The sequence below is a fragment of the Mixophyes fleayi genome, chromosome 1, assembly GCF_038048845.1.
Source record: "Mixophyes fleayi isolate aMixFle1 chromosome 1, aMixFle1.hap1, whole genome shotgun sequence".
NCBI lineage: Eukaryota > Metazoa > Chordata > Amphibia > Anura > Limnodynastidae > Mixophyes > Mixophyes fleayi.
Window position 1 is genome coordinate 88,578,501 of NC_134402.1, and position 22,621 is coordinate 88,601,121.

General features: G+C 38.5%; 1 protein-coding gene across 2 annotated transcripts in view; it reads right to left on the reverse strand.

Moving 5' to 3' along the window:
* PALLD (palladin, cytoskeletal associated protein) overlaps nt 1-22,621 on the reverse strand; it is a 291,751-nt gene that overhangs the window by 158,440 nt on the left and 110,690 nt on the right. For both annotated transcript variants that reach the window (XM_075197829.1, XM_075197835.1), the window contains exons 2-5: nt 7,842-8,020; nt 6,516-6,582; nt 3,277-3,382; nt 2,364-2,441 (exon numbers count right to left, since the gene is read on the reverse strand). In XM_075197829.1, coding sequence (XP_075053930.1) covers nt 2,364-2,441; nt 3,277-3,382; nt 6,516-6,582; nt 7,842-8,020 — 430 coding nt within the window. The remainder of the gene's footprint in view (nt 1-2,363; nt 2,442-3,276; nt 3,383-6,515; nt 6,583-7,841; nt 8,021-22,621) is intronic.

Here is a 22,621-nt window from a genome sequence, read left to right on the forward strand (position 1 = left end):
TGTTTAGCACAATAGGCATTTTTTCAGTTAATTATCTATTTCCACCACTAAGGAAGCAGAGTGAGGAATATAAGATAAAATACCAAAGTACTATTCATTATACTTATGCTTCGTAGTACTAGGTTCATTGTAGCCTTGTGCATGGGTCCTGTGTTTCTTAGTATCTAAGCTCCTTAGGTTACTGGGACTGTGCTTCCTTGGAGCATTGTTAGGCATTCACCTCTAAGCTGTCCAATGGAATAGTAGTACTGTATCTTATGGTACCATTCATTGTTGCCAGTACTACCTTTTATATTAACAGCTGATAACCTACTTTGTGTTTGAACTCCCAACATTTCTATAATGCATACAAAGCTACACTACATATCTATGCATCTCAGCCAGGAATGTTTTCATGATTTAATACGGAACTCTTCTATTTTATAACTATGCTAAGTCAGTTGCAGTTTGATTACTAAAGCAGTGCTAGGTCTTTTACCAAATAACATTTTACATGTGTATTTTTATATGTGTGGTTGTCTTTGATTACATTTTCAAATGATCTCCTAATTTAAACATTAAGGGCCTGATTCATCTTCAGATGTAAGTCCAGTTGTGTGCCATATCTTGGCGAAATTGTTCTGCACATGCTCAGAAACGGACTTTTGTGCCAATGAACGCAATTGCACTCAATTCATGTCCAAGCGCACACACCCGAATGCCTTTGACCTGAATGGTGGAACAGAGGCGGGAAAGAGTGGACGCACATAGTCAATGTACAGTCAGGGAGTGCCAAGGTTGAACGCATGCACATTCAACTGGGCATCTCTAAGTTTTGTGTTTTTTAGTTGTATCACTTGCACCAGCTACAGGACAGGTGTAAGTACCGATTGATAGTGATGACTGACATATATGCATGCCAGAGCATATGTGTACAAGTAGTACCCCTTTCATACTGCAGCCTCAACCTGGGATTTTACTGGGGCTTGTCCTGGCATCCTGGGTCGAGGCTGCAGTATGAATGACTCCAGGGGCTAGATTTACTAAGCTACGGGTTTGAAAAAGTGGGGATGTTGCCTATAGCAACCAATCAGAGTCTAGCTTTCATTTATTTAGTACTTTTTGCAAAATGATAGCTAGAATCTGATTTGTTGCTATAGGCAACATCCCCACTTTTTCAAACACGCAGCTTAGTAAATCTAGCCCCAGGTCTAATTCCTGGGTCGGCTGACCCGGGAATTAGACCCGGTTCTTTTGGTGGGGTAATTTCCGGGTTCGACCTGGGTCTCCCGCACTATGAATGGTGAGCCCCGGGTTTTTGAACCTGGATCTCACCGACAAGTGTAAAAATAAAAAAAAATGTATTAATAAAAAGTTGAATTTAAATAAAAAAAGAATAAAAAAATCCTCTTAATACCTCAGTATTTCCTCCACGCTGACTGTCCGGCAGGTTACATGAAGAAATTACATCATTCCTATTGGCCAGGGGGAAAATTATGCATTTAAATTGCAACAGCCTGAAAAACATTACGCCTGGATTACATTATACAGGTATAGGGTCCGCTATTGCCGCTTTAAATGCATCATTTTCTCCCTGGCCAATAGGAATGACGTAATTTCTTCATGTAACCTGCTGGACAGTCAGCGTGGAGAAAATACTAAGGTATTAAGAGGACTTTTTTATTATTTTTTTTCAATTTATCTTTTTTTTTTGTCAGAACCGGGTCTGCCCGGGTTCAGTGTGAACCAAGGTGGCAGTATGAAAGCGGTATGAGAGAAACTATATAAAAAAAAATGATGTACAATATGCATTAAGAACATCTTAAATTATGTACTTCATGTAAAAAAAAGTTACATACATTTTTATAAATGACTATAAATTCCAATAGTTTAATAATTGTAATTTCATTTTCTAACCAAAAAAAAATTTGTGCATGTGTTCTGATGGGACTTTGTATTGCACATATGTATCCTGCAGTGTGTTCTGTCTGTCTGCATGCGGCAAGTAACATAGAGCCAGAGCGTACTTACACCCAGATTTAAATGGGAACGTTTCTTGAGATCCGCTTGTACTGGAATAAGGGTGTCGTATGCTAGTTACTTACGATTTTTTAAAATGCAAGATGCGTTCACATTGCGTTCGAGGATGATCCGGGTCCTAAATGTATCTGTTTTGAATGAGCTGCTCTTGAACGTGATTATTTTGCCATATAGTTTATAGGGTTTAATTTGATTTTCAGCACTGTTATTTGCTTTATTGTGTTTGTACTACTGAGACTTGGTATTGTCCTCTAAACAGCTGCGTACACTTATATACCCACTAATTGTAGGCTGAGTTGTAAATCTTAACCAGAGCCATAAGCAGACAAGTCTCTAACCCATACCTTAGTGAAGGAAGGAGGAGAGAACGTGGAGGAACTGGGCCCATCTTGACGGTACAGATATGACGTGGGGCTGTGGACCTGTGAATAGAGGAGAATATATAATGAACTCTATAAACTATGTTATACTTACCACTGTCTTGAAATATTTCTAGGGACCCATTGCTGCTGGTGGGGTAACCGTAACCACATCACATGCTACTGTCCAGGTGGACCTTGGTGCACTATAATCCTCATCATGACATGTTTAGAAAATTTAGTTATAATAATAATTTATTTGGTTTTAAACACATCTTTTCTATAAATATTCATTTATAAAACCAGGAGACTACGAATAAATAGTTAGGATTGGGTTTAGTATAGGAATTGTACTGTGTAGCTGTTCAATACAGGAATATAGGGACATTTCCATAGTCAAATCTTTAAAACCTGGGACCTTACCTCGAAAGTAGGGACAGTTTGCAACTATGAAATGCAAGTTGCAAGTATGCATTGAAATGTTAGTAGTAATAATCACCTAAATAAGGTATGTACATTAATGAAGTATGTTTAATATAAATAACATTATTTTTGCTCCGGTAACTACTATGATAACTTCTACCCAGTCAGAAGGTTGAAAGGGCTTTTTTCTTGAGATATAACAACAGTTAACTGAAAATTCAATAGCATGTCTACAATACCAATTTCAATACAGTATTTATAAAGACACCTTAGGCCCATAAATGGTGCCAATCACCTAAACATAGCCATAGTATGAATCATGCATCTATACATAAGAATGTAGCCAATAGTGTGCTTCGTGCTTCAGTAATATCATTAGTTTCTAGTGATCCAACAGGCTGAATATTGGTTCAGCCCCCAAAATGTACAGGTGACAGATCCATTTCAATACCTTAGAAAAGCACAAGTAACTTACCGGCTGAACAGGTATAGAAAGCGACTGCATTATTGCAGTGGTTATTCCACATTTGGGTGATGATGGTCCAATCGTCAATGACACTGATGTTGTTTTCTTTTGAGCCCTAGAAAAAATGTAACAGACTTGCGATTTAATTAAATATTGGGGCAATTAAAAAATACAGAAACCACACACAAGTGAACTGTAATGACAATGTTTTGTTGCTGGATAAATGTATAACCAGTGTTACAAACTCAGGGGTAATTTAATATATATATCATAATAAGCTGTTTGACATAAAAAGTTACTCCCAAGCTTAAAAAAAATATAATCTTGCACTTCCATTTATCAGAGGTGAAATTATAGATATGTGTCCATTGTTCCGTGATCGACAGCGAGAGATAATCTGAGGGGTGAAAGGCTTCAACTGCCCTGCGGGTATGTGGTGAATATATTGGGTGCAGCACTATTACATTAACCTTTCGGTTACGCTCTCACGATTTCTGTTCAAATGTAATCATTATCTACATTTGTTCAGCCTATAAAAGCTTTTTGTGCATGATTCTATTTCCTTTGAAGTGATTTTTTTCTTAAATACTTTTTATAATTATCCTTTGGATCCCCTGTAGGGAAAAACAAGTACTGTAATTAGTATTGTCCATCATCCCTTCAATTCATTTTCTGCATACTTTTTCAAGTACGAGTGAAAGTTCACATGTAACTGCAGTGCCTCTGTGCAACACAATCATACTGACAGGGTTCAAGGGTTTGAAAGTGGGAGAGGTGGCAGTGCAATGGTTAATGTTTATATTTTAAGCAATATTCCTTGTTTACACGGGGATTCCATGTACCTGTATACAACCTACATCATACTTGCCAACTCTCCCGGAATGTCCGAGAGACTCCCGCAATTCGGGTCGTCTCATGGACTCCCGGGAGAGCTGGCAAATCTCCGGCATCCCGCAATCATTTGGCCCTGCCCCCACAACAAAATTGCGTATTTGTCGTGGGGACGGGGCCAAAATTACGTGAATTTCCGTGCCTCTCCCTCTCCCGCCCTCTAGACACGCCCCTCTCCCGGATACAATTTGTCAAAAGTAGGCAAGTATGACCTACATTTCACTATAAAGAGTACAATATATTTTGGGAGATTCCAACTTTCAGCTAATCCCCCACAAGAAGGAAGGAGGTGGTACAGTCCTGCTTATGGAAGTAGACAGGATGAGTCAGTCACTCAGTCTATATATCTGTATCAGTGATGTAGCTAAAACCTGGGCTGCCCAGAAAAGGCAGACACAACAGTAGGGCCTGTTTGGGTGGATACCAGAGACTTGTGACTTCTCATGGAAGTGGTGTCAACGCACAGTGCTCCCAATATAAAAAGCATCCTACAACTGCTAAATGCTTGTGCTTTCGCATTTGCAATTAAAGGTAAAAAGAAAAAAAGCAAACAGTCCTAAGCCATGTAGTATATTGGGGCCACAGTGGACACCCAAAGCCAGTGGGTACCAGGGGCCGTGTTGCCATTGCTTTCCCTAACGCTGTACCGCTGTGTCGATCTATATTCATCTATTCACTTCTCAGCTGCACTTTAAACTACTAGCGCTGTATGCCTGTATACTTGTGCTTGGAAGTACTGACCAGTAGTACAGTAGAATAGTCAATAAATCTACATAAATCTGAAACATATTGATCACACACAAATATAATTTTGTGATTTAATGATGGACCTTCCCCTGAGCGTGGTTCATTACCTTAGTGCGACTTAGTATTACAATACTATTACAGTAAAAGCAAGCTAATAAAATGTGTGAAATGTTTTCACAGTTGTGTATTTTATCACCTCTTCATTCACTGTATACTGTGTATGAGCCTGGCCGATAAAGGATTCTTTATACACATTCTGACACTGAGAAGAGACTTGCATAACTGACAGGCGGGTGATTAATCTTCTGACAGGAACACGGTGACTCTTTGCTCGGTAACTGCTATTGAAGTTTCCGAATATGTCAAGTCTGATTGCAGACACCTGAATCACTGCTGTTAAGCGCTTGATATTTACTTTCTAAGATTCTAGGTTCTAGGATTCTTTATATGGAGACAGACTGCCCTAGGCTGGAAAAAAGCCAGTCACACCTCATGTGAGTCTGAAAGGGATAAACCTTGAGCCAGGCTATTAACTCTTTGTATGCAATAGCTATAGCTATAAATGTAATACTGTTTATGTGCATAGGTCAGAATATATTTTTCCTACCATTAATTTTGATGTTACTTCATCACTCTGTGCTTATTAAAACAAAACTAAAAATATGGTGTAATGTGTATATTTCTTCATTCTACTTTTAGGAAGACCCTTTAAAACTTACATTGTCTACATGCTATAGAAGGGAAACTTTTACTGAGTTCTATAACACTTCAACACTATTACTATTATCTTTTATTCAAAGGGCGCCACATGCGTTCTACAACTCCGTACATATAAGGGTTTTACTTTCTCTGTCTGTTCTTACACAGCAGACCTACTTGTACTGGCGCTGTTGCCAATTTCTGCACATGAAAACATCATGCAAGACCACCCAACAGAGGGGAAGAATCAAGTTCAATGACCGTAACAAAGACTTTGTAGCTGAAGGATCATATTGGCTTCTATGGTGTTATGTGTCCTCTGCCATTTGTCACACGAGCAGCTTTCTACAGGGAGGATGTGTACACTACACATGTGCACAATTGTCTAATAAGACTCATCAGCCTCCAGGTGAGTCTTTGAGGATGCTAAAGGCCGCCCTGCTTAGCATTTGTAAATAAACACAGAAACCTGAAAATGAGAATCTATGAACCATTTTATTATTAATATTATTATCCTTTATTTATAAAGCGCCAGAAGATTTCTGTAGTGCCGTGCAGAATACAAACAGTTGACCATAGAGGGTAGAACAGTACAGAACAATCAACTAGTAATACCAAGACTCCAATAGCTTCAAGCATAGATCATACAGCGACATTGGAGGAGAAGAAATGGTATAGGAACAGGAGGGAAGAGAGCCCTGCTCGTAAGACTTACATACTAAAGCAAGGGCACACAGACTACAGGCACAAGGGGAGTCAGTGGAGGGGACCACGCTAAAGAGGAGCAAGTACAAGGATGGGAAGAGAGAGGAACCATTTATAAATTATGAACCATTACTTACATCATGTCAATGTTATTAACGTCTAAAAAAAATTTATTCTCAAAGAAAAGGAATAAAAATGTTACTCACTGTGGCATCGTTCCTGGTTTTGATGGGAAAGAAAATCCTTCACTTTCTGAGTCGGATGAACTGGCACCTTAAATTAATGCGGAGAATTTTACACATGCATTCCACTTATATCAACAGAATAAATAACAAAACCCTCTATATATATATATATATATATATATATATATATACATATATATATATATATATACATATATATATATATATATATATATATATATATATATATATTTAGCCAGTTCTGAGCCATGTTGACATATAAGAGCACTATAGTTACTACACAGAGAATATTTTGGCTATTTGTTGGGTGCCCCAGTGATGCAGTTGATGTCACTAACCATGTGAAAGTATTTCCTGTGTGGCCCTAATTCAGCATACATGACTTGGCGTTCTTGTATCACAGGCAAAGCAACGGGAAGACCTTTCCAGGAGAGGATGACACAGCAGAACCTCTCCAGGTGTGAACTTGTAGCTTGTAACACTCCAAGCAGTAGCTCCAACTGTACAGTTATGGTTTGCGTATAAATTGTCTTGTCATTTTATGTCAGATAAATAATATTACAGAGCACATGTTATAAATCAGGCAAACTAATTAGTAAGGTGCCAACCTTCTAACGATGATCCAGTTTAATAACGCCATGCTATCACACACATTTGTTCCAAAACCGTGACAAATATATTTTTTATTAAGCTCATTGACATTGGAATAAGTATTGGGTATTCTATACAAGTACATAATTTTTGAAGTTATAAAAAAGACACAAGTTCCACCAGTCCAACCCTTCAGTTTTCGGATAATTTCCTTCTTTTGGACTGTATGCTCCCCACAAAATTGGAAAACATAAGGTGTGTACTATCTATGCAAATGCAAAATAATAATGATCATTGTATAAATTGTATTATTTGCATATCAAAGTATATACATTCAAAGAGGATACTAAAATAGCACTATGTGTACAATTCTACAGTTTTATTATATACGGTTTATTACATAAGCCCCAATAAGTTCTGCCCTCTAACATGGTACAGATAGCACAAGTGCACAACGCTCCATAGCAACCTACCAGTCATTAGCTTTGATTGTCTATTTTGTTCTATACTCATCAAAGCAAATGTCTCATTGAGTTCTATTGTTTACTGAACATTTGGTCTATTTGCACCCTGTTAATAATTTTGCCTTCTATTTTTTTAATACACTTAATTATTTCAGCTCTTGATATGAACTGAATTATAAATATACCTTAATGATTATAGACAAACAATAGTTTGTCAGCAAAATATATACAGAAATATTGTTACTAAAATGTTAACCAAATCATATTTTACCTTCCACAAATACTTCTGCTGAAGAGGTGTCAGAGCCGAGGCAATTAGTTGCCACACAAGTATAGCGTCCTGTGTCGTCCTCAAAGGCCTCAGCAATGACAAGCGCATGAAGACCGTCGCTCTCGGAGGTGATGATAATGTCAGGCGAGTTATGCAGCTCTCTCCCTTCACAGAACCACCTGGAGACATACAAGCATCCCAGATATTTAAACTGCACAGGAGGGGGAGGAGAGCAAGGGATGGGTAGAGGCAAACAGAAGTCAGAGGAATATTGTATCACAAAAAGCAGACAGATAGGCAATGAGTCAGTAAAGAGAGTGTTTAAAATGTATAGGCAGAAAAAAGGACTAAAGCTCTAATAATGCTTTGTACTTCAGTTATAAATACACTTTATAGACAAGGTAAGGTTGCTTTAAGATCTGTCTGAATGTGGAAAGGCAGATTAATGAGCTCCAGGATATGGTATCTTCTGGGAAGATTTACACATTTGTGCTTTAGATAAAAAACTGCACATTACCCCGGGCCTCAGAGATTGTTACAGAACATGCTGGCACTTATAGTCCCACAGCAGCTGGAGATCTACACTGCTTAGGTCTGTTCTAGGGTATGTACAATATATTCTGTTTAAATAAGCATGTCATTACTATTGTATTTCTTCCATTGTAAGACTCCATCCATTGTAAGTCACACACTAAGAATGAGTCCTATGAAAAAAACGCTAAAGACGCACCCGCGATTCTAGGACGCACCCCCGGTTTTAGAGCTGATTATATAGGAAACAAGGTGCTTCTTAGTATCGAAGCAATACGGTATATACTGTAAGAGCTAGCCAGTCCTAAATCTTATCTCATCCTACAAATTGGTGTCACTGTATTTATTGTAGGACAGAACCTCTAATATGTACACTATGTTATAGTATGGATAAAATCGTAAATATGAATTATGTTGTCATTATTCCAACAAACAAAAATGTGGATAATATCAAAGCATTTAAATTCTGAAGGTATATTCACTGTTTAACCAAGCACAGGTTTTGTGTGTGTTGTTTTTGGCATTCCCTTTGTCAGCATAAACCAGTGTTTCCCACACCCAGTCCTCAGGTACCCCTAACAGTGCAGGTTTTCCATATCTCTCTGCTGGAGCACAGGTGTATTCATTACTGACTGACACATTTTGAAAGATCCACAGGTGGTAATCATATCACTTGTCACCTGGAAAACCTGCACTGTTAGGGGTCCCTGAGGACTGGGTTTGGGAAACACTGGCATAAACTAATTAAAAACTCTTCCTCAATGTCACAATTATCAACAAATCTGACACACAATGCATCCATTTTTGCATGTTTTTTATTGCCTAAAATAAGTACAAATATTAAACACAAGAATTAACATTTTTATTTTGTTTTATTCAAGGTCAAAAAAATAGCAAACAAACAGAAGGCATAACTCAAATACAGAAAACTTGAGGAGACATTGCATAGGACAAGAACACAAGCTTTACAGACAGCTGTTGTCTAAAATTGACATTTGTGTTTGAATAGAGATCTTCTAGTTCACATTGCAGCAATGATTTTATGATGAGAATAAAATAAAATAAGAGTTACTACGTTCTGTCACAGCAGTGCCCTGAGGGATGTGATCCAATGATAGTGATCTCACACTTAGTAAATACTGCAGACATTGCAGTACCCTGTGCTGGTCTGTAACCTGGGGCCAATACATCATAGTGGAAGCAATGTGATGATACAACACTGATAATGCCTCACACAGCCAATTTATTAAGTTATTTGTTTAGACTGACCAGCTAAAATATCTAAGTTTCCATAAATCAACATGGCAAAGGGGCCTATTTATCGGCACTTCTCGCAGGAGAAAGGCTAATTTTAGTATTGGGGCTATTTATGGCAGTAGCCTTCACTTGGGGCCTCTGGCAAAGGTTCCCCATGGACAGAATGGGGAACTCTATAAACAATTAATAACATACATGCCAAGGCAGCTGTCCGGGAGGGGATCCGTCGAGGGGGATTTGGCCACGCGTGGTGCGCCGGTAGGCTCCGCCCCTGTCAATCCTAGGCAATTTTCGCCAATCGATGCAGGGGGGCGGGGCCACGATGGCACATTTAACCCCGCCCTCACCCTCTTCAACAGCGAAGACAGCTGGATCCGGGATTTTTGCCTGCTCTCTCGGGAGTCCGGGAGAACTCCCAAAAAGTCAAGAGTCTTCCAGACATTCCGGGTGAGTAGGCAACTATGATTAATAATCTAATTTATAGCATATCTCTGCCACTCTGGGTCAATTTGTGTAGTATGTTAAATGGCTATCTACTGATTACAATATTGCAGGGAGATGTATCATTCAAAAAGGTATCTAAAGGCACCTTCCAGGCAGTGCTACAAGACACTAACAGCAGCACTGACACCTGCAACCTAAAAATAAGGCATTACCTAGCATATTGAAAATCAAAGCAACACAGAACAGATAAGCATAGTTAGGCATCTAAACGCTTTTAATGATCACCCTGCACACAATGAACTACTACTATGACAACAGCAACTGTCTGTTCAGGAGAGGAAGCCACAGTAAGCTGGTGGAGGTGCACAATGGGAAAAAGTACATAGTGGGTCTATATGATCCATTTACACAAGAATATTGGCTTGGGGGTCAGTAGGTTGTTGATTATAGTCAGAACATGAATAAAGTGTCTAGTGGGCTGGTAATTGGGTAAAATATTCTAAAGGGGTTAAGGAGGTGGTTTTGAAATTTGATAAGCTTCTCTGTAAGAGGTGACATTTCAGAGAATGCTCAAAGTTTAGAGACTAGGGGAAGGTCTTTATTAGGGAATTTCACAGAGTAGGTAGAGCCTGAAATATAACGAAAACAAAATAGAGCCTTATAGAGATTTGGGGCTAGATTTACTAAACTGCGGGTTTGAAAAGTGGAGATGTTGCCAGTGCTGGAAGCACAAGTGCTACATTAGTTTTAGCTATTTCTTTTTGTTTGTGTTTTAATTTACAGTCTCAGATGGTAAACTTCTTAAGCTGGGTGCACACTACACTGTTTTCATCCAATAATCGGCTCAAACAGCCGACATACGACCGCTCGTTTAAAAGTCGGGTCAGTGTGTGCAGTGACACGATGTTCGAAAGTCTGCCCAAATGGACGATTATCGCCTCATTTGGTTGGTCGTACCGTTTAATATTTTCTCGTTCCCGCTGTGTAGTGTGTATAAACTTCCGACCGATCCACAACAGTGAGTACGAAATTACAGTCATTGCTTACGACAACATGGCTGTAAAAAGTCGCTAAAGGGACGTCCGCTCTTCCCTTTATCGTCCTTAACAAGGCTAGTGTGTATGCAGTCCATGGACCGAGTGATCGGATCATCGATCGCATGTAAAATCGCTCTGCATAAAAAGTTGGTGGAAATTTCTGTAGTGTGTACCCAGCTTTAGTGGACAACAGTGATGTCCTCAGATATACAGAATACAGATACACAAGCACACAGGCAAGATAGATAGATAAATAGATAGACAGATAGACAGACAGACAGACAGACAGACAGAGACCCAGACAGATAAATAGATAGACAGACAGACAGACAGACATATAGACAGACAGACAGATAGAGACCCAGACAGATAAATAGATAGATAGATAGACAGACAGACAGACAGATACCACTTTCATTTTTATAGGTCAGTTATATTCCATATATTTTCATGTCTCATATACGTCACACAGCATAATGAAACCATATACACTGCACATTGTTTATACCTTCATCCTCTCTTACTCTGTTTAAGTTAATTGGATGTTTGCTATTACTAAGATACCGATAGTAATAATAAATAATAAGTAGATAATGTTGCTAATAAATCACTGGTTTGGGACAGGTCCAATATACATAGATGTAATGCCAGTATATCTGAGACCAACATGACTGGTCTAACAGGAATGGAAAAGATCATTAGCTTATTCTGTCAACAGTGTCCTATTTTTAATTGGTATCTACAAGATACACAACATCTTATGTAACTGAATGGGAGGGTCTGATGAGATTAAATATAAAGGCCTCATTTACAGTAGGCAACAATTTTCCATCCCATACGTACACTCAAAATACTTGCGGGTGCATCAATATAGACTTTACTTGTATCTTGATGCAGGCTGCAGTAAAGGCACAGCAGTCATCAGCGGCAAGTTGATGATAATAACTGCTGTTTAATTACAAGGAAAATAAGAAAATAAAGGGTCCCCCTCAAAAATTTTATGAAAGGATTTGTGTTGTATGCAATAGCTATGTTTTATGTTTATGTTTTGCCAATAACAGAGGAAAAGCGAGAGATAAATTACATTTATTTGTCTACATTGTATGTCCCTGTTTTATGTATGTACTGTTTCCCCTACTGTACGGCGCTGCGGGGCACTGTGGCGCCTTACAAACCTACGATAATAATAATAATTCCATAAACTGCATGAAAAACATAAAACATTGCATGCATTCCTTCGAAATTAAGCAATTTTCCTATGAATCTTGTACTGGATATAAATAAATAAATAACTTATATTTATATATATTTTATACTTGTACATTCAGGCCCAGTGCTCCCATTAGGCAAGGTTAGGCAGTTGCCTAGGGCGCCGGGCTCTGGAGGGCGCCACAGAATTAAAATTACTTTAAAACTGTGCGGCGACCGCTGACCATACCTTCCACGGCCGCCGCACAGCTTCCTATAAATACACGGCGAGGGGGGAACGGGCTATGGATCACCACCGCCGCCTCTCTGCTCCGTCTCCTCCCCTCCACTCACTGACTGTCGGGCGTGACATCATCATCACGGCCCGACACTGTCAGTGAGTGGAGGGGAGGAGACGGAGCAGAGAGGAGCAGCTTTATGGCGGCAAGTAAAGGTAAGGAAAGACGTGGGGAGGGGCGCGGATTTTGAAAGTGTGCCTGGGGGGGGGGGGGGCGGATGTGAAAGTGTACCTGGGTGGGGGGGGGGGGCGCGGATGTAAAAGTGTGCCTAGGGCGCCAAGGACCCTAGCACCGGCCCTGTGTACAGTATATATACAGTGGTTGAATGGGAAATTTAGAAGTGCCGATATGAAAAATGTAGAGGGAATTTAAGTGAATGAATTTTGAAAGTTTTACAATGAAGGTAGTAGTAGGAAGTGGCATTATATGACTTGTCTACTCATAATCATTATATGGCATGTATCATTTCTCCTTCTAGTGTATAAAAGAATATGGACCCTAAATTTACCAAAATACATTAGGGGGTAATTGTATTAACCTCCGATTCCAGTAAATCGCCGACATTCTGCAAATTTGTCGGCCAAATTAAGAACAGCAATGTGTTTAAAGGCAAAACTTGCCTTTAAATAAATTGCCGTTTTAAATTTGGCTAGTAAAGTCACCATATATCAGTGATTTGCTACAATCGGAAGTTAATACATTTACCCCTAGGTGTTGTACTATTTCTTACAATTGTTTCAGTATAACAAGACATATAATACATTGATAATTAAAATGAAACTAGTACGGACTCTTAATTTTGTATTTTTATTTATCTCCGATTTGTCTTTTAACCTTTTTTAGAATCAATGTTGTCACCTCTGATTGCCTACTGTAAGTAGGTGAGGAAAGTATGTCCCGAATCATGATCATATAGTTTATTAGCTGTGTGTTTCTTCCAGAAGAGCAAAGTCCAGAAAGATTATTTTAGTTGCATATTTGTCGAAGTGTTAGGTACAAGCATTGAAAATAAGCATTGGCTCTTGCCATGCTCCTGTATATGGTGTGTAGGAATAAAGACATATGGCATTTTTAAAATGAGAAATAACTATGTCTGGACATATCTTTAGTATTTATAAGTGAGAAAGGACTGGACCTCATTTGACTGGAAATGACACTTTCTTGACAGTCTCTGATATATGAATTGCATCATGATTACAATATATGCCAAAGTTCTACAAAAAGATGATATTGCATATATACTTGACCTTAGTGACATCACTTGTTGCATACAAGAATGAGCACACAATCATCCACTTCAGCAAGGTAAGCATAATAAAAAAGTGACTCTCATCCAACAGATAAATTGCTGAGCAAAGAAAAATTTTAAACCATATCAATTACAGTATTACTAATACTTCTCTGTATGAAACTTAATTGTTTCCTGACTGAGGTTTCATTTCTTTAAGACTTTTATAATCACCTCCACCCCCTACCATACGTATAAGCATAATATAAGCATACTACAGCACAGTGAGCTGCTGAGACACTCTAGAGGTAGCAAATTGTAACACTAATAATGGTCATTTTAAATATCACAAGGGAGATGCGTATGTAAAATTAGAGAGTGCTCATGAATTTAGAGCTAATTTTAGTTTCTGTTCATTTTTTATATGGTTATGCTAGAATACTATACCCTACCTCCCAACTGTCCTGATTTAGGCAGGGTAGTCCAGGTTTGATGGCCTTGTCTCGCTGTCGCATTTGGGGCAGCTTTGTTCCATGGGTTGGAAAGCTGGGAAGTATGTCCCGTTCATTAGTGCTCTGTGAAGCATAGCAGGGCTTCAGTGAATGGGAGCTGTGCTCATCGGACACTGGTGTGCTGGCATTGAAGGTATATCCTATTAATGCGGCATCACACTACAATAATCTATAAAGCATGGTCTCATTCAGTCAGCTAAGGTAAAGTATTTATTTCAGATAGGAATTTTTGTCCTGTTTACAAAGAACAGCTTCTGAATAATGTTTAATCCCCTCAGATCTTTATCACGATCAAGTGATCACTTCCATGTCTAAGTGTATTACCTCAATTCTAGGATATTCCTACTATGTGCATCAGTCTTTATCCAAAATGACATACTCCCTCCTACTAAAATGACCTGTTCTCTAATGCAGTTCTCTTGCAATTCACAGTCCCTGCTCAGATTTTCTCTGCTCCCTTTTCTAAACACTTTCATCATCATCAGCTATTTATATACCATTCTGTCAATCACGCTTCCTGCTAGAAATCACCGTCTTCCAATCTCCTCACTAACATATCCCATGCTCCAAATGTCCCCACTGTAGAAGTCAGTCATCCCTCTAACTTCCTTCATAACTTTGTCCTCCAAGCTGTCCTCCATCCTACAAATATATAGGTCCTTCACATTCCCTGACTCTTCATGCAAAGTTTTTTTCTCCCAAATTCAATTTTTCCTCACACTTCTGAGCCCTACATATTGAATACAGTGATTTTTAGATTGAAAATAGTGTTATGGAGAACTAGTGATATGGAAGGGACAGTTTAGTATACTGTCCCACATATCCTGAGCTGCACCTTTCTAACTTGTCTTGTAAGCACTTTCACTTAGGATGTACATCTAATTCATATCTCTACTAACTTAAAGAGTGTTGGTGAGGAAAGAAAGTATAATATGGGCCTAGAAGAGATGAAAGGTGATACATGTGTGTGGTCAGATAATGTAGGAAAGATGAAATTTGAGTTATATACTCTTGATGACAGGAAAAAAGGGATAATTTACCATGGACCACTATGGTATGTAGTAAATGTAATACACCACTATTTTTAAGGTAATTGAAAAAGCAGTTGTAGAGTGTTTCTAGATTTCCGAGGTTTACAAGCTGGGATTGGAGCCTAGCAGCAGGGTTGCTGAGCGGACCAAGAAAAACAGACATTGGAGCCAGTGCTTATTCCAGAATTCTTTGTCAGCTACTGTGTGTCCAGAATGTGTCCCAGGTGAGACCTTCATAACCACAGTCTATGCAGCAACATTTTAGTGTTTGTGGCAGACCAGGAATCACAGGAAGAGAAGAGTGCTAGCTTTGCAACTACTAAATAATAACTCATAACTACAGTACTTTATCAGTAAACAATAGTCTGTTGTTTCTGACAATAAGAAAAGATTTGAAGGCTGACCAAGATACAGTTTACAGAAATGTCTAGGAGGAAGGCTACTTTTAATGAGGCTACATTGAATACAGTATAAATTTGCTCTGAAATTTGACATTGTATTAAGTATTCTATGCTCCTTTTCACCACACATGGTCCGAACATGAGCACCAATTGACAGGGTCTCTACCAATTTAACCAGAAATCTGGTTGGGTAAGTTTGACATTTGACCATTTGGTTTAATGTTGGTCTGGTTGTGACAAATAGGTATATTTATCAAATTGTAATTGCTATTAATTTGTGCTAGGCTGTTTGGGTAAGGGGGGGGGGGATAGCTTTTTCGTTAAATGTGAATGCTATAAAAGTGGGGGCTGGTTGTAGGGAGACCGAGGCCAAATTATTAATCGTGGGTGCTGCTGATTTAACATCAGGTCTAGTTGGAGCTTTCTATATATCATATACCTATCTTTTTTTCCAAATATGTACCCAACATTTCAGAATCCAGACAAGAAGCAACTGAATCTAAGACACCAGCAGCCGCAGGTAGTAAAAGCTGCCAGAACAGGTAGGAGAGAGCAACACAGTTTGCCAACTGTCCTGATTGTGGCGGTGCAGTCCCAGTTTTGTGTGGCTATAAAGCTCTGGGGCATGTCCGTATCGCACTGCTCTGTTCTTGAAGGCAGCGCTGCGTGCACTTAACAGTACTGCACACAACATTGCCTGTGTATCTGTCTAAAATAATCGCCACCGCCTTACACACTGGTCATGCCTGGTGCCATGGAACACCCTCTAGAAATCCTGCATTTACCCCTGCAAATACAGGGATTCCCTCATCACTGTTATGTACACAAGTCCTGCCTGAAGATTCTCTACAAGTCATTAAGCAGATGAGAACAATGGAAGAGTTTTCCTACAGTAAGGAGTACTGTAATATCTAGCTCCAAGCATTTGTAGCAGACATATTTTATCATATGGAGACCACCTATAACTCTCCCTAACATAAACAAACAGCTATATACATAAACTAAGGTGTGCTCTTTTACTGCAGTTGTAAATAACAGGTTTATGCTACAGGAAAAAGAATATTACTAAATCATCCCCTCCCAAACCCCTTTTCCAAGATGAATTATATGTGTGGATCTTTTTTTCTAGGTGTGTCCCTGCAAGACATGATGGCAACCATAATAATACTTCAGTAACAATAAGGTGTGTATTCTTAGAGCAAGTCCTAGAGCATCTATGTGTTATAGGCCAGCTAACACGGAAACTGTTGAAGGATTTATACTGTGTGCTGTAAAGATGATCAGAGTTTGGATATACAATCTGACATACCAGTGAGTCAGGCAGTAAGTAGCTTGCTGATACTTCTTTTTACTTTATCAGACATAAAGCAGTTGAAGTTAGTAGCCACCATGTTTATTATCTGCAATGCTATTTAAACACCAGGGGGTAAATGTATTAAGCTGAGAGTTTTCCGGTGGGTTTGAAAAGCCAATCAGATTCTAGCTATCATTTCTTTACTACATTCTAAAAAATGCTAGCTAGAATCTGATTGGTTTCTATAAAACTCTCAGCTTGATACATTTACCCCCCAGGAGCTTGATTCATTAAGGAAAGTAAAGCAAAACAAAATGAGTAACTTTGAACCTTGGCAAAAACCATGTTGCATTGGAGGGGAGGTAAATTTAAAACGTGAGGACAGATTTATAATTGGGGTAAGATATGTCCTAGATCAACTTTTAATATCAGTGTAAAAATAAAGCTATCAAGTATTTGCATCCTACATGAAAAAAAACAGCCAATATTTTCCTGATGTGCAAAATAATAAACTCATTTGCACCCCTTGCATTGCAACATGGTTTTGCCAAGGTGCAAAGTTACTAATTTCTTTGCTTTACTTTCCTTAATGAATCAGGTCCAATATACTGGTCTCATATTTCTTCACCCGGAGAACACCTTTAATTAATGTAAAAAATATACTATGCAGAATCAAGGAGTATATTTTTCAATAACAACATACAAGCCTTTGCTAGTTTGTTATTCTGGATAGTTTTTATGTCTACCATGACGACTTTTTAAAGTAACTCGTAATTCAGCTACAGAACATATGGAATGATCATATAACCTATCATATATCAAATTCTTTAATTTGACACCTTCAGCACTTGTGAGGAACTAATTTGTATGCCAGAATATATGCCCCATAACATGTCTGATCACTGTAAGAGGCAAGTTGACCTGGATGTTTCTTTTCACATGTAAAGTGCACCTGTTACTCGAACAGTGGAGGCAGCCATTTTGTGATCAGAACCAATATTCTTTGGAATAAACCTTATCGAATTACTAGGAACCGTATATTATGAAAAGATGATTTACTTAGGTAAAAGTCAGCAATTTTAGTGGACTGAAGCAATATCTTTCAATATGTGGCCCATAAATTCAATAGGACTATTTGATTTAGCACACAAAATGGCTGCCTTCACTCAAAGTAAGAAACAGTTGCCACATTTTAATTTGTTATGCACAAATATACAGGGTGATTCAAAGTCGCAGTACACCCTTTTATTTCAAAAACTCTACACGATTGGCCGATTTCAAGATGGCGCCCATGTTTGGTACATACCGTAAAAGATAGACCACGTCACCCATACCTTACTGGAGTATTCAGGTTTCCCAATTTCCTGTAGAGTTTTTGAAATAAAAGGGTGTACTGCGACTTTTGAATTACCCTGTACTTCAACTTTCATTAGAAAACATTACCTAGTTTTGTTATTATTAGGTCCCATACATCTCATTTACAGCTTGTGTATATCACTGGGGATGGGGCTGATAATTGTTAACTGACTGGCTGTGGTGGGCACAAGCATTTGGAAAGAAATGTTCATGGTAAACAGCACTACACGCAGTAGCAGGCATATGTATTGTGAGCACTATGTATTATGTATTGTGGGCACTATGTATTATGTATTGTGGGCACTATGTATTATGCACTATGTATTGTGGGCACTATGTATTATGTATTATGCACTATGTATTATGTATTATGCACTATGTATTGTGGGCACTATGTATTACGTATTATGCACTATGTATTGTGGGCACTATGTATTATATATTGTGGGCACTAGCGCTGGCTAAATCCATGACCTACACACCGTACAACTTATTCATTTTTTATCCATTCTTCGCATCATGCTATCCCTCCTTATACCATGTAAGGTAAAGTATTTGGCCTCTCATATCCAAGAAGTTGGACAGGACTGCACTATCGCATTCTTTTAAAAATATGTATATGTGTGTTGTATCTGGATAATACAGGTCTACAATGACTGATTTGACAACACATCTTTAAGATAATAGCACTAATATGCTACAAGCTGTAAGGGAAAAGACAGCAGATCTGCAAGATGTCATATAACATGGAAGAGTGCACCTTTTTGTGTAGATTTTAATTCCCTCTATGACAAAGCAGCTTACAGCACATTATAGAATACTATTTTTAAATTTTAAAGCCGTCTGGAACTATTTTCCTACTGTGTTTGTAATGTTATTTTGAATATATTTCTCTTGCATTGATCTGAAGCTACTCTCTTTGTAGATTCACTAAACGTCCATTAAAGTCCCTCCCCAAAACAAAGTGAGCCCAGGTGGCCCAGTGACCCAGCCAAAAGTAGCCCATTATGGGACCGGTCCGGTGGGCAGATGCCCCCCCCTGTCCCCCAGGCCAGTCTTCCCCTGCCCCTTCTACTTAGAATCCGAGACTATAAACCTCACGTTTGTTCTTCCGCACAAACAGAGATAAGATATAATTTACGGAGAGCATTGGCCGCACGCTGCCATACACCCTGCTATCGCAGTGGTGTGCCTGGTTGATCCGCCTAACAGGCTTCAAGGTGCACGACTCATCTCTGCTCTTGGCATAATTGTAAATGTCACATCCTCCTACCACTTTACAACCTTCCCTTTCATTCATTTTTTTTTTTGCATTTTTATTCTAAATTACTGCTTGGTTAAATAAACCATAAAAGTGAAGGGACAATGGGACTGTTTTAATTATATGTGCTACGTTGCCCAGAGTGTACCTAAGGATATATTTCTCAGTCCAAAGTGCATTGCACTGAAAAATGGGTCCCATAAGAGTATAGGATTGCCAGCTCTGAATTTTATGCAACATTTTTTTTGAGGAATAGAAATGCCAAGGGTCCCTCTGTACAGCAAGAAATTCCATACGCAATATGCCATCTCCACTTTTTATGTTAATTCAATAATTGTGCTATGTGAAAGGAGATGTCATGTCTTCTCTGCTCTGCAAAACTAGGTGAATCGGTGTATATACTCTCTATATACTCTGTATCTGCCCTTGCTTCGTCCAACTCCTCCTATCGGCCGGTACAAACTTCTGCTCCTATTCAAATGTCCATACTTAAGTAAACGTATGTTAATATCTAGCTCTGGTATTATGACCTGAGCTGAAACAGAGAGAGCAGCAGACAAAACTGGCCAGGACATTCTCAGCAACATCTGATTGGTTGTGATCTATGGCAATCCAATAAGGTGCTTAGCCATAGGACAGCTTAGTATGTCAGTCCTGACTGCTCTCTCTGCTGGCTGATGTCATATCTCATTATCTCTTAGCTGCTATTACAAAATTTGTCTGTTTTAATGTTTATTTTGTGTAGTAATTTATGCTTGTATTCTGCTCATTTATATATGGTTGTCATTAGTTAACTATTAGCTTGATACTTAGCTAAACCACAGTTATAGTCCAAACATAAAAGAAATTACACATGTATTTTGTTTGACCTGCTTAGATTGCTTAAGAAGTTGTTAATTACTGGCAAGTCTTTGAAGCACTGGAGATCAAAGTAGACTCTTATTAAAATCATGATTCATTGGGATGGGATAGATGTCCACAAGCTGTAATAGACATAATCTGAAAATGATTCATTATTTTTGCCTATTTACAAATGTGATTCAAGTACAAGCAAATTCTTGTAGGGGACAATGTAGTATGTCCCTCATGTACACATAGAAAAAGAAAAATACAGTTTCAAACCTAAGAATATTCGGGCCAGGTGATTGGTGTATTTTTTAACAATTATATATACCCCTAGAAATGCAATACAAAAACCTTTGTCTTGCTAGTGACTGGTCTTTAATTTGCCTAATCCCCAAAATACCATAGAGCAGGGATTCCCAAACTGTGTGCCTAGGCTCCCTGGGGTGCCTCAGCGATATCACAAGGGTGCCTCGGACAGGGCCAGTGGTAAGCAAGGTGGGGGACTACTTGGTAATTATTTTGACTTAGGGGTGCCTTGAAAAATTATGGAGGCCCTAAGAGTGCCTTGAACTGAAAAAGTTTGGAATCCACTGCCATAGAGCCTTATCAAAATCTCATCAGGTTCTTTCAGACCTGGTTGGGAAATGACCGTATCTGCCCATGTTTGACATCAACATTTTTATTGAATCATCTGCCCATGTTTGTAGTCATTGTCCAACTACATGTATCCCATTGGTTATGTAACGATGTAACGCAGCTAAGAATTGTCACTTTATTTTCATTCTGTTCCTATGTGACAGATCTACAAAACCTCACATTTCCCATCTGTTTTGGGTGTTGTGACAGCAGATGTGTCAATGTTATAATATATATATATATATATATATATATATATATATATATATATAATTCTAAATCTTTGATCTGGCTTTCCATTGGTTTTCTGCCCCACTTAAATCTATTATATCTCTATTTCTAATAATGTAAAGCAGTATTCTTTATTTGACATGAAAATAATCAATGATTATACTGGAGTGAAACTTCTATTTAACTGAAAGTTATACAGAAAATGATACAAAAATGTTAAATTGCTCCGACCAGTCGTAATCCATTAGTTTCAATGCAGCTATAAGATTACTGAGAAATTTTGATTTTCCCCCAGGGAAAAGATGAGTTTTTTAAATCAGGAAAAGAGGGGATTTTACACCCAGGAAAATAACTTTACACCGGAAAAAAGAGACTTTATGCTGTTTTTATACCACTTTTTTAACCAGACTTCCTAAAATATATATTTCCTTATTTTCATTAAGTTATCTGATACCAGTTATATTGCAATAATGTTTTATAGTGTCATATGCCGTTATCATATATTAAACCAATGGAGTATAAAATGTGGATCATACAAGCTGTTCAGTTTTTTAAGCAATCTTTAGTTTTTCACTAGAAATCATCAACTTAAAATCATTATGTTGTTACCACTCTGCTGTCAGCAGCGACTTACTGAGATTAGGAAAACACACTTTTCAATACTGTTGATTTTGAAGCTGTGCCAAACTTTTATTTTGTCTGACAATATAGCCTTATAATATCAGGGAGTGTCCCTCTAATTGTATATCCTGGCTTCCCATGCAGAGGTTGCATAGACGTTCAGGATTAGAGTTTATCCGTGTTATCATGGAGGGTGGGAAACAGATCAAATTATGCTCAATTAAACAAAGTCACGATAAGACAGGTTCACTCATACTGTCAGATCTGTTTTATTGTTGTTACATTTACATATACAAGTTGAAGTTTTAATGTTGTTATTAATATCATGTTGTTTCATTTTCTTACTTCTCTTGCTTAGTGATTCGCAGAACAAAGTATACAGAAGGTATAATAAACTGGGGACACCATACCTGCCTAACCTCCCACAATCCCCCCGGGACGCACCCGTATTTCGTGGGAGTCCTTACGTACTCCCGGAAGAGTAGGCCGGAATTCACAGTAACGAATGTAGGGGCGGGGCTTAATTGTGCCATGAAGCCCTGCCCCTCCATTCAATGCTGTGAATGCGACACTGTCACCACGCCCTCCTCCTACCCCATGTCACGTG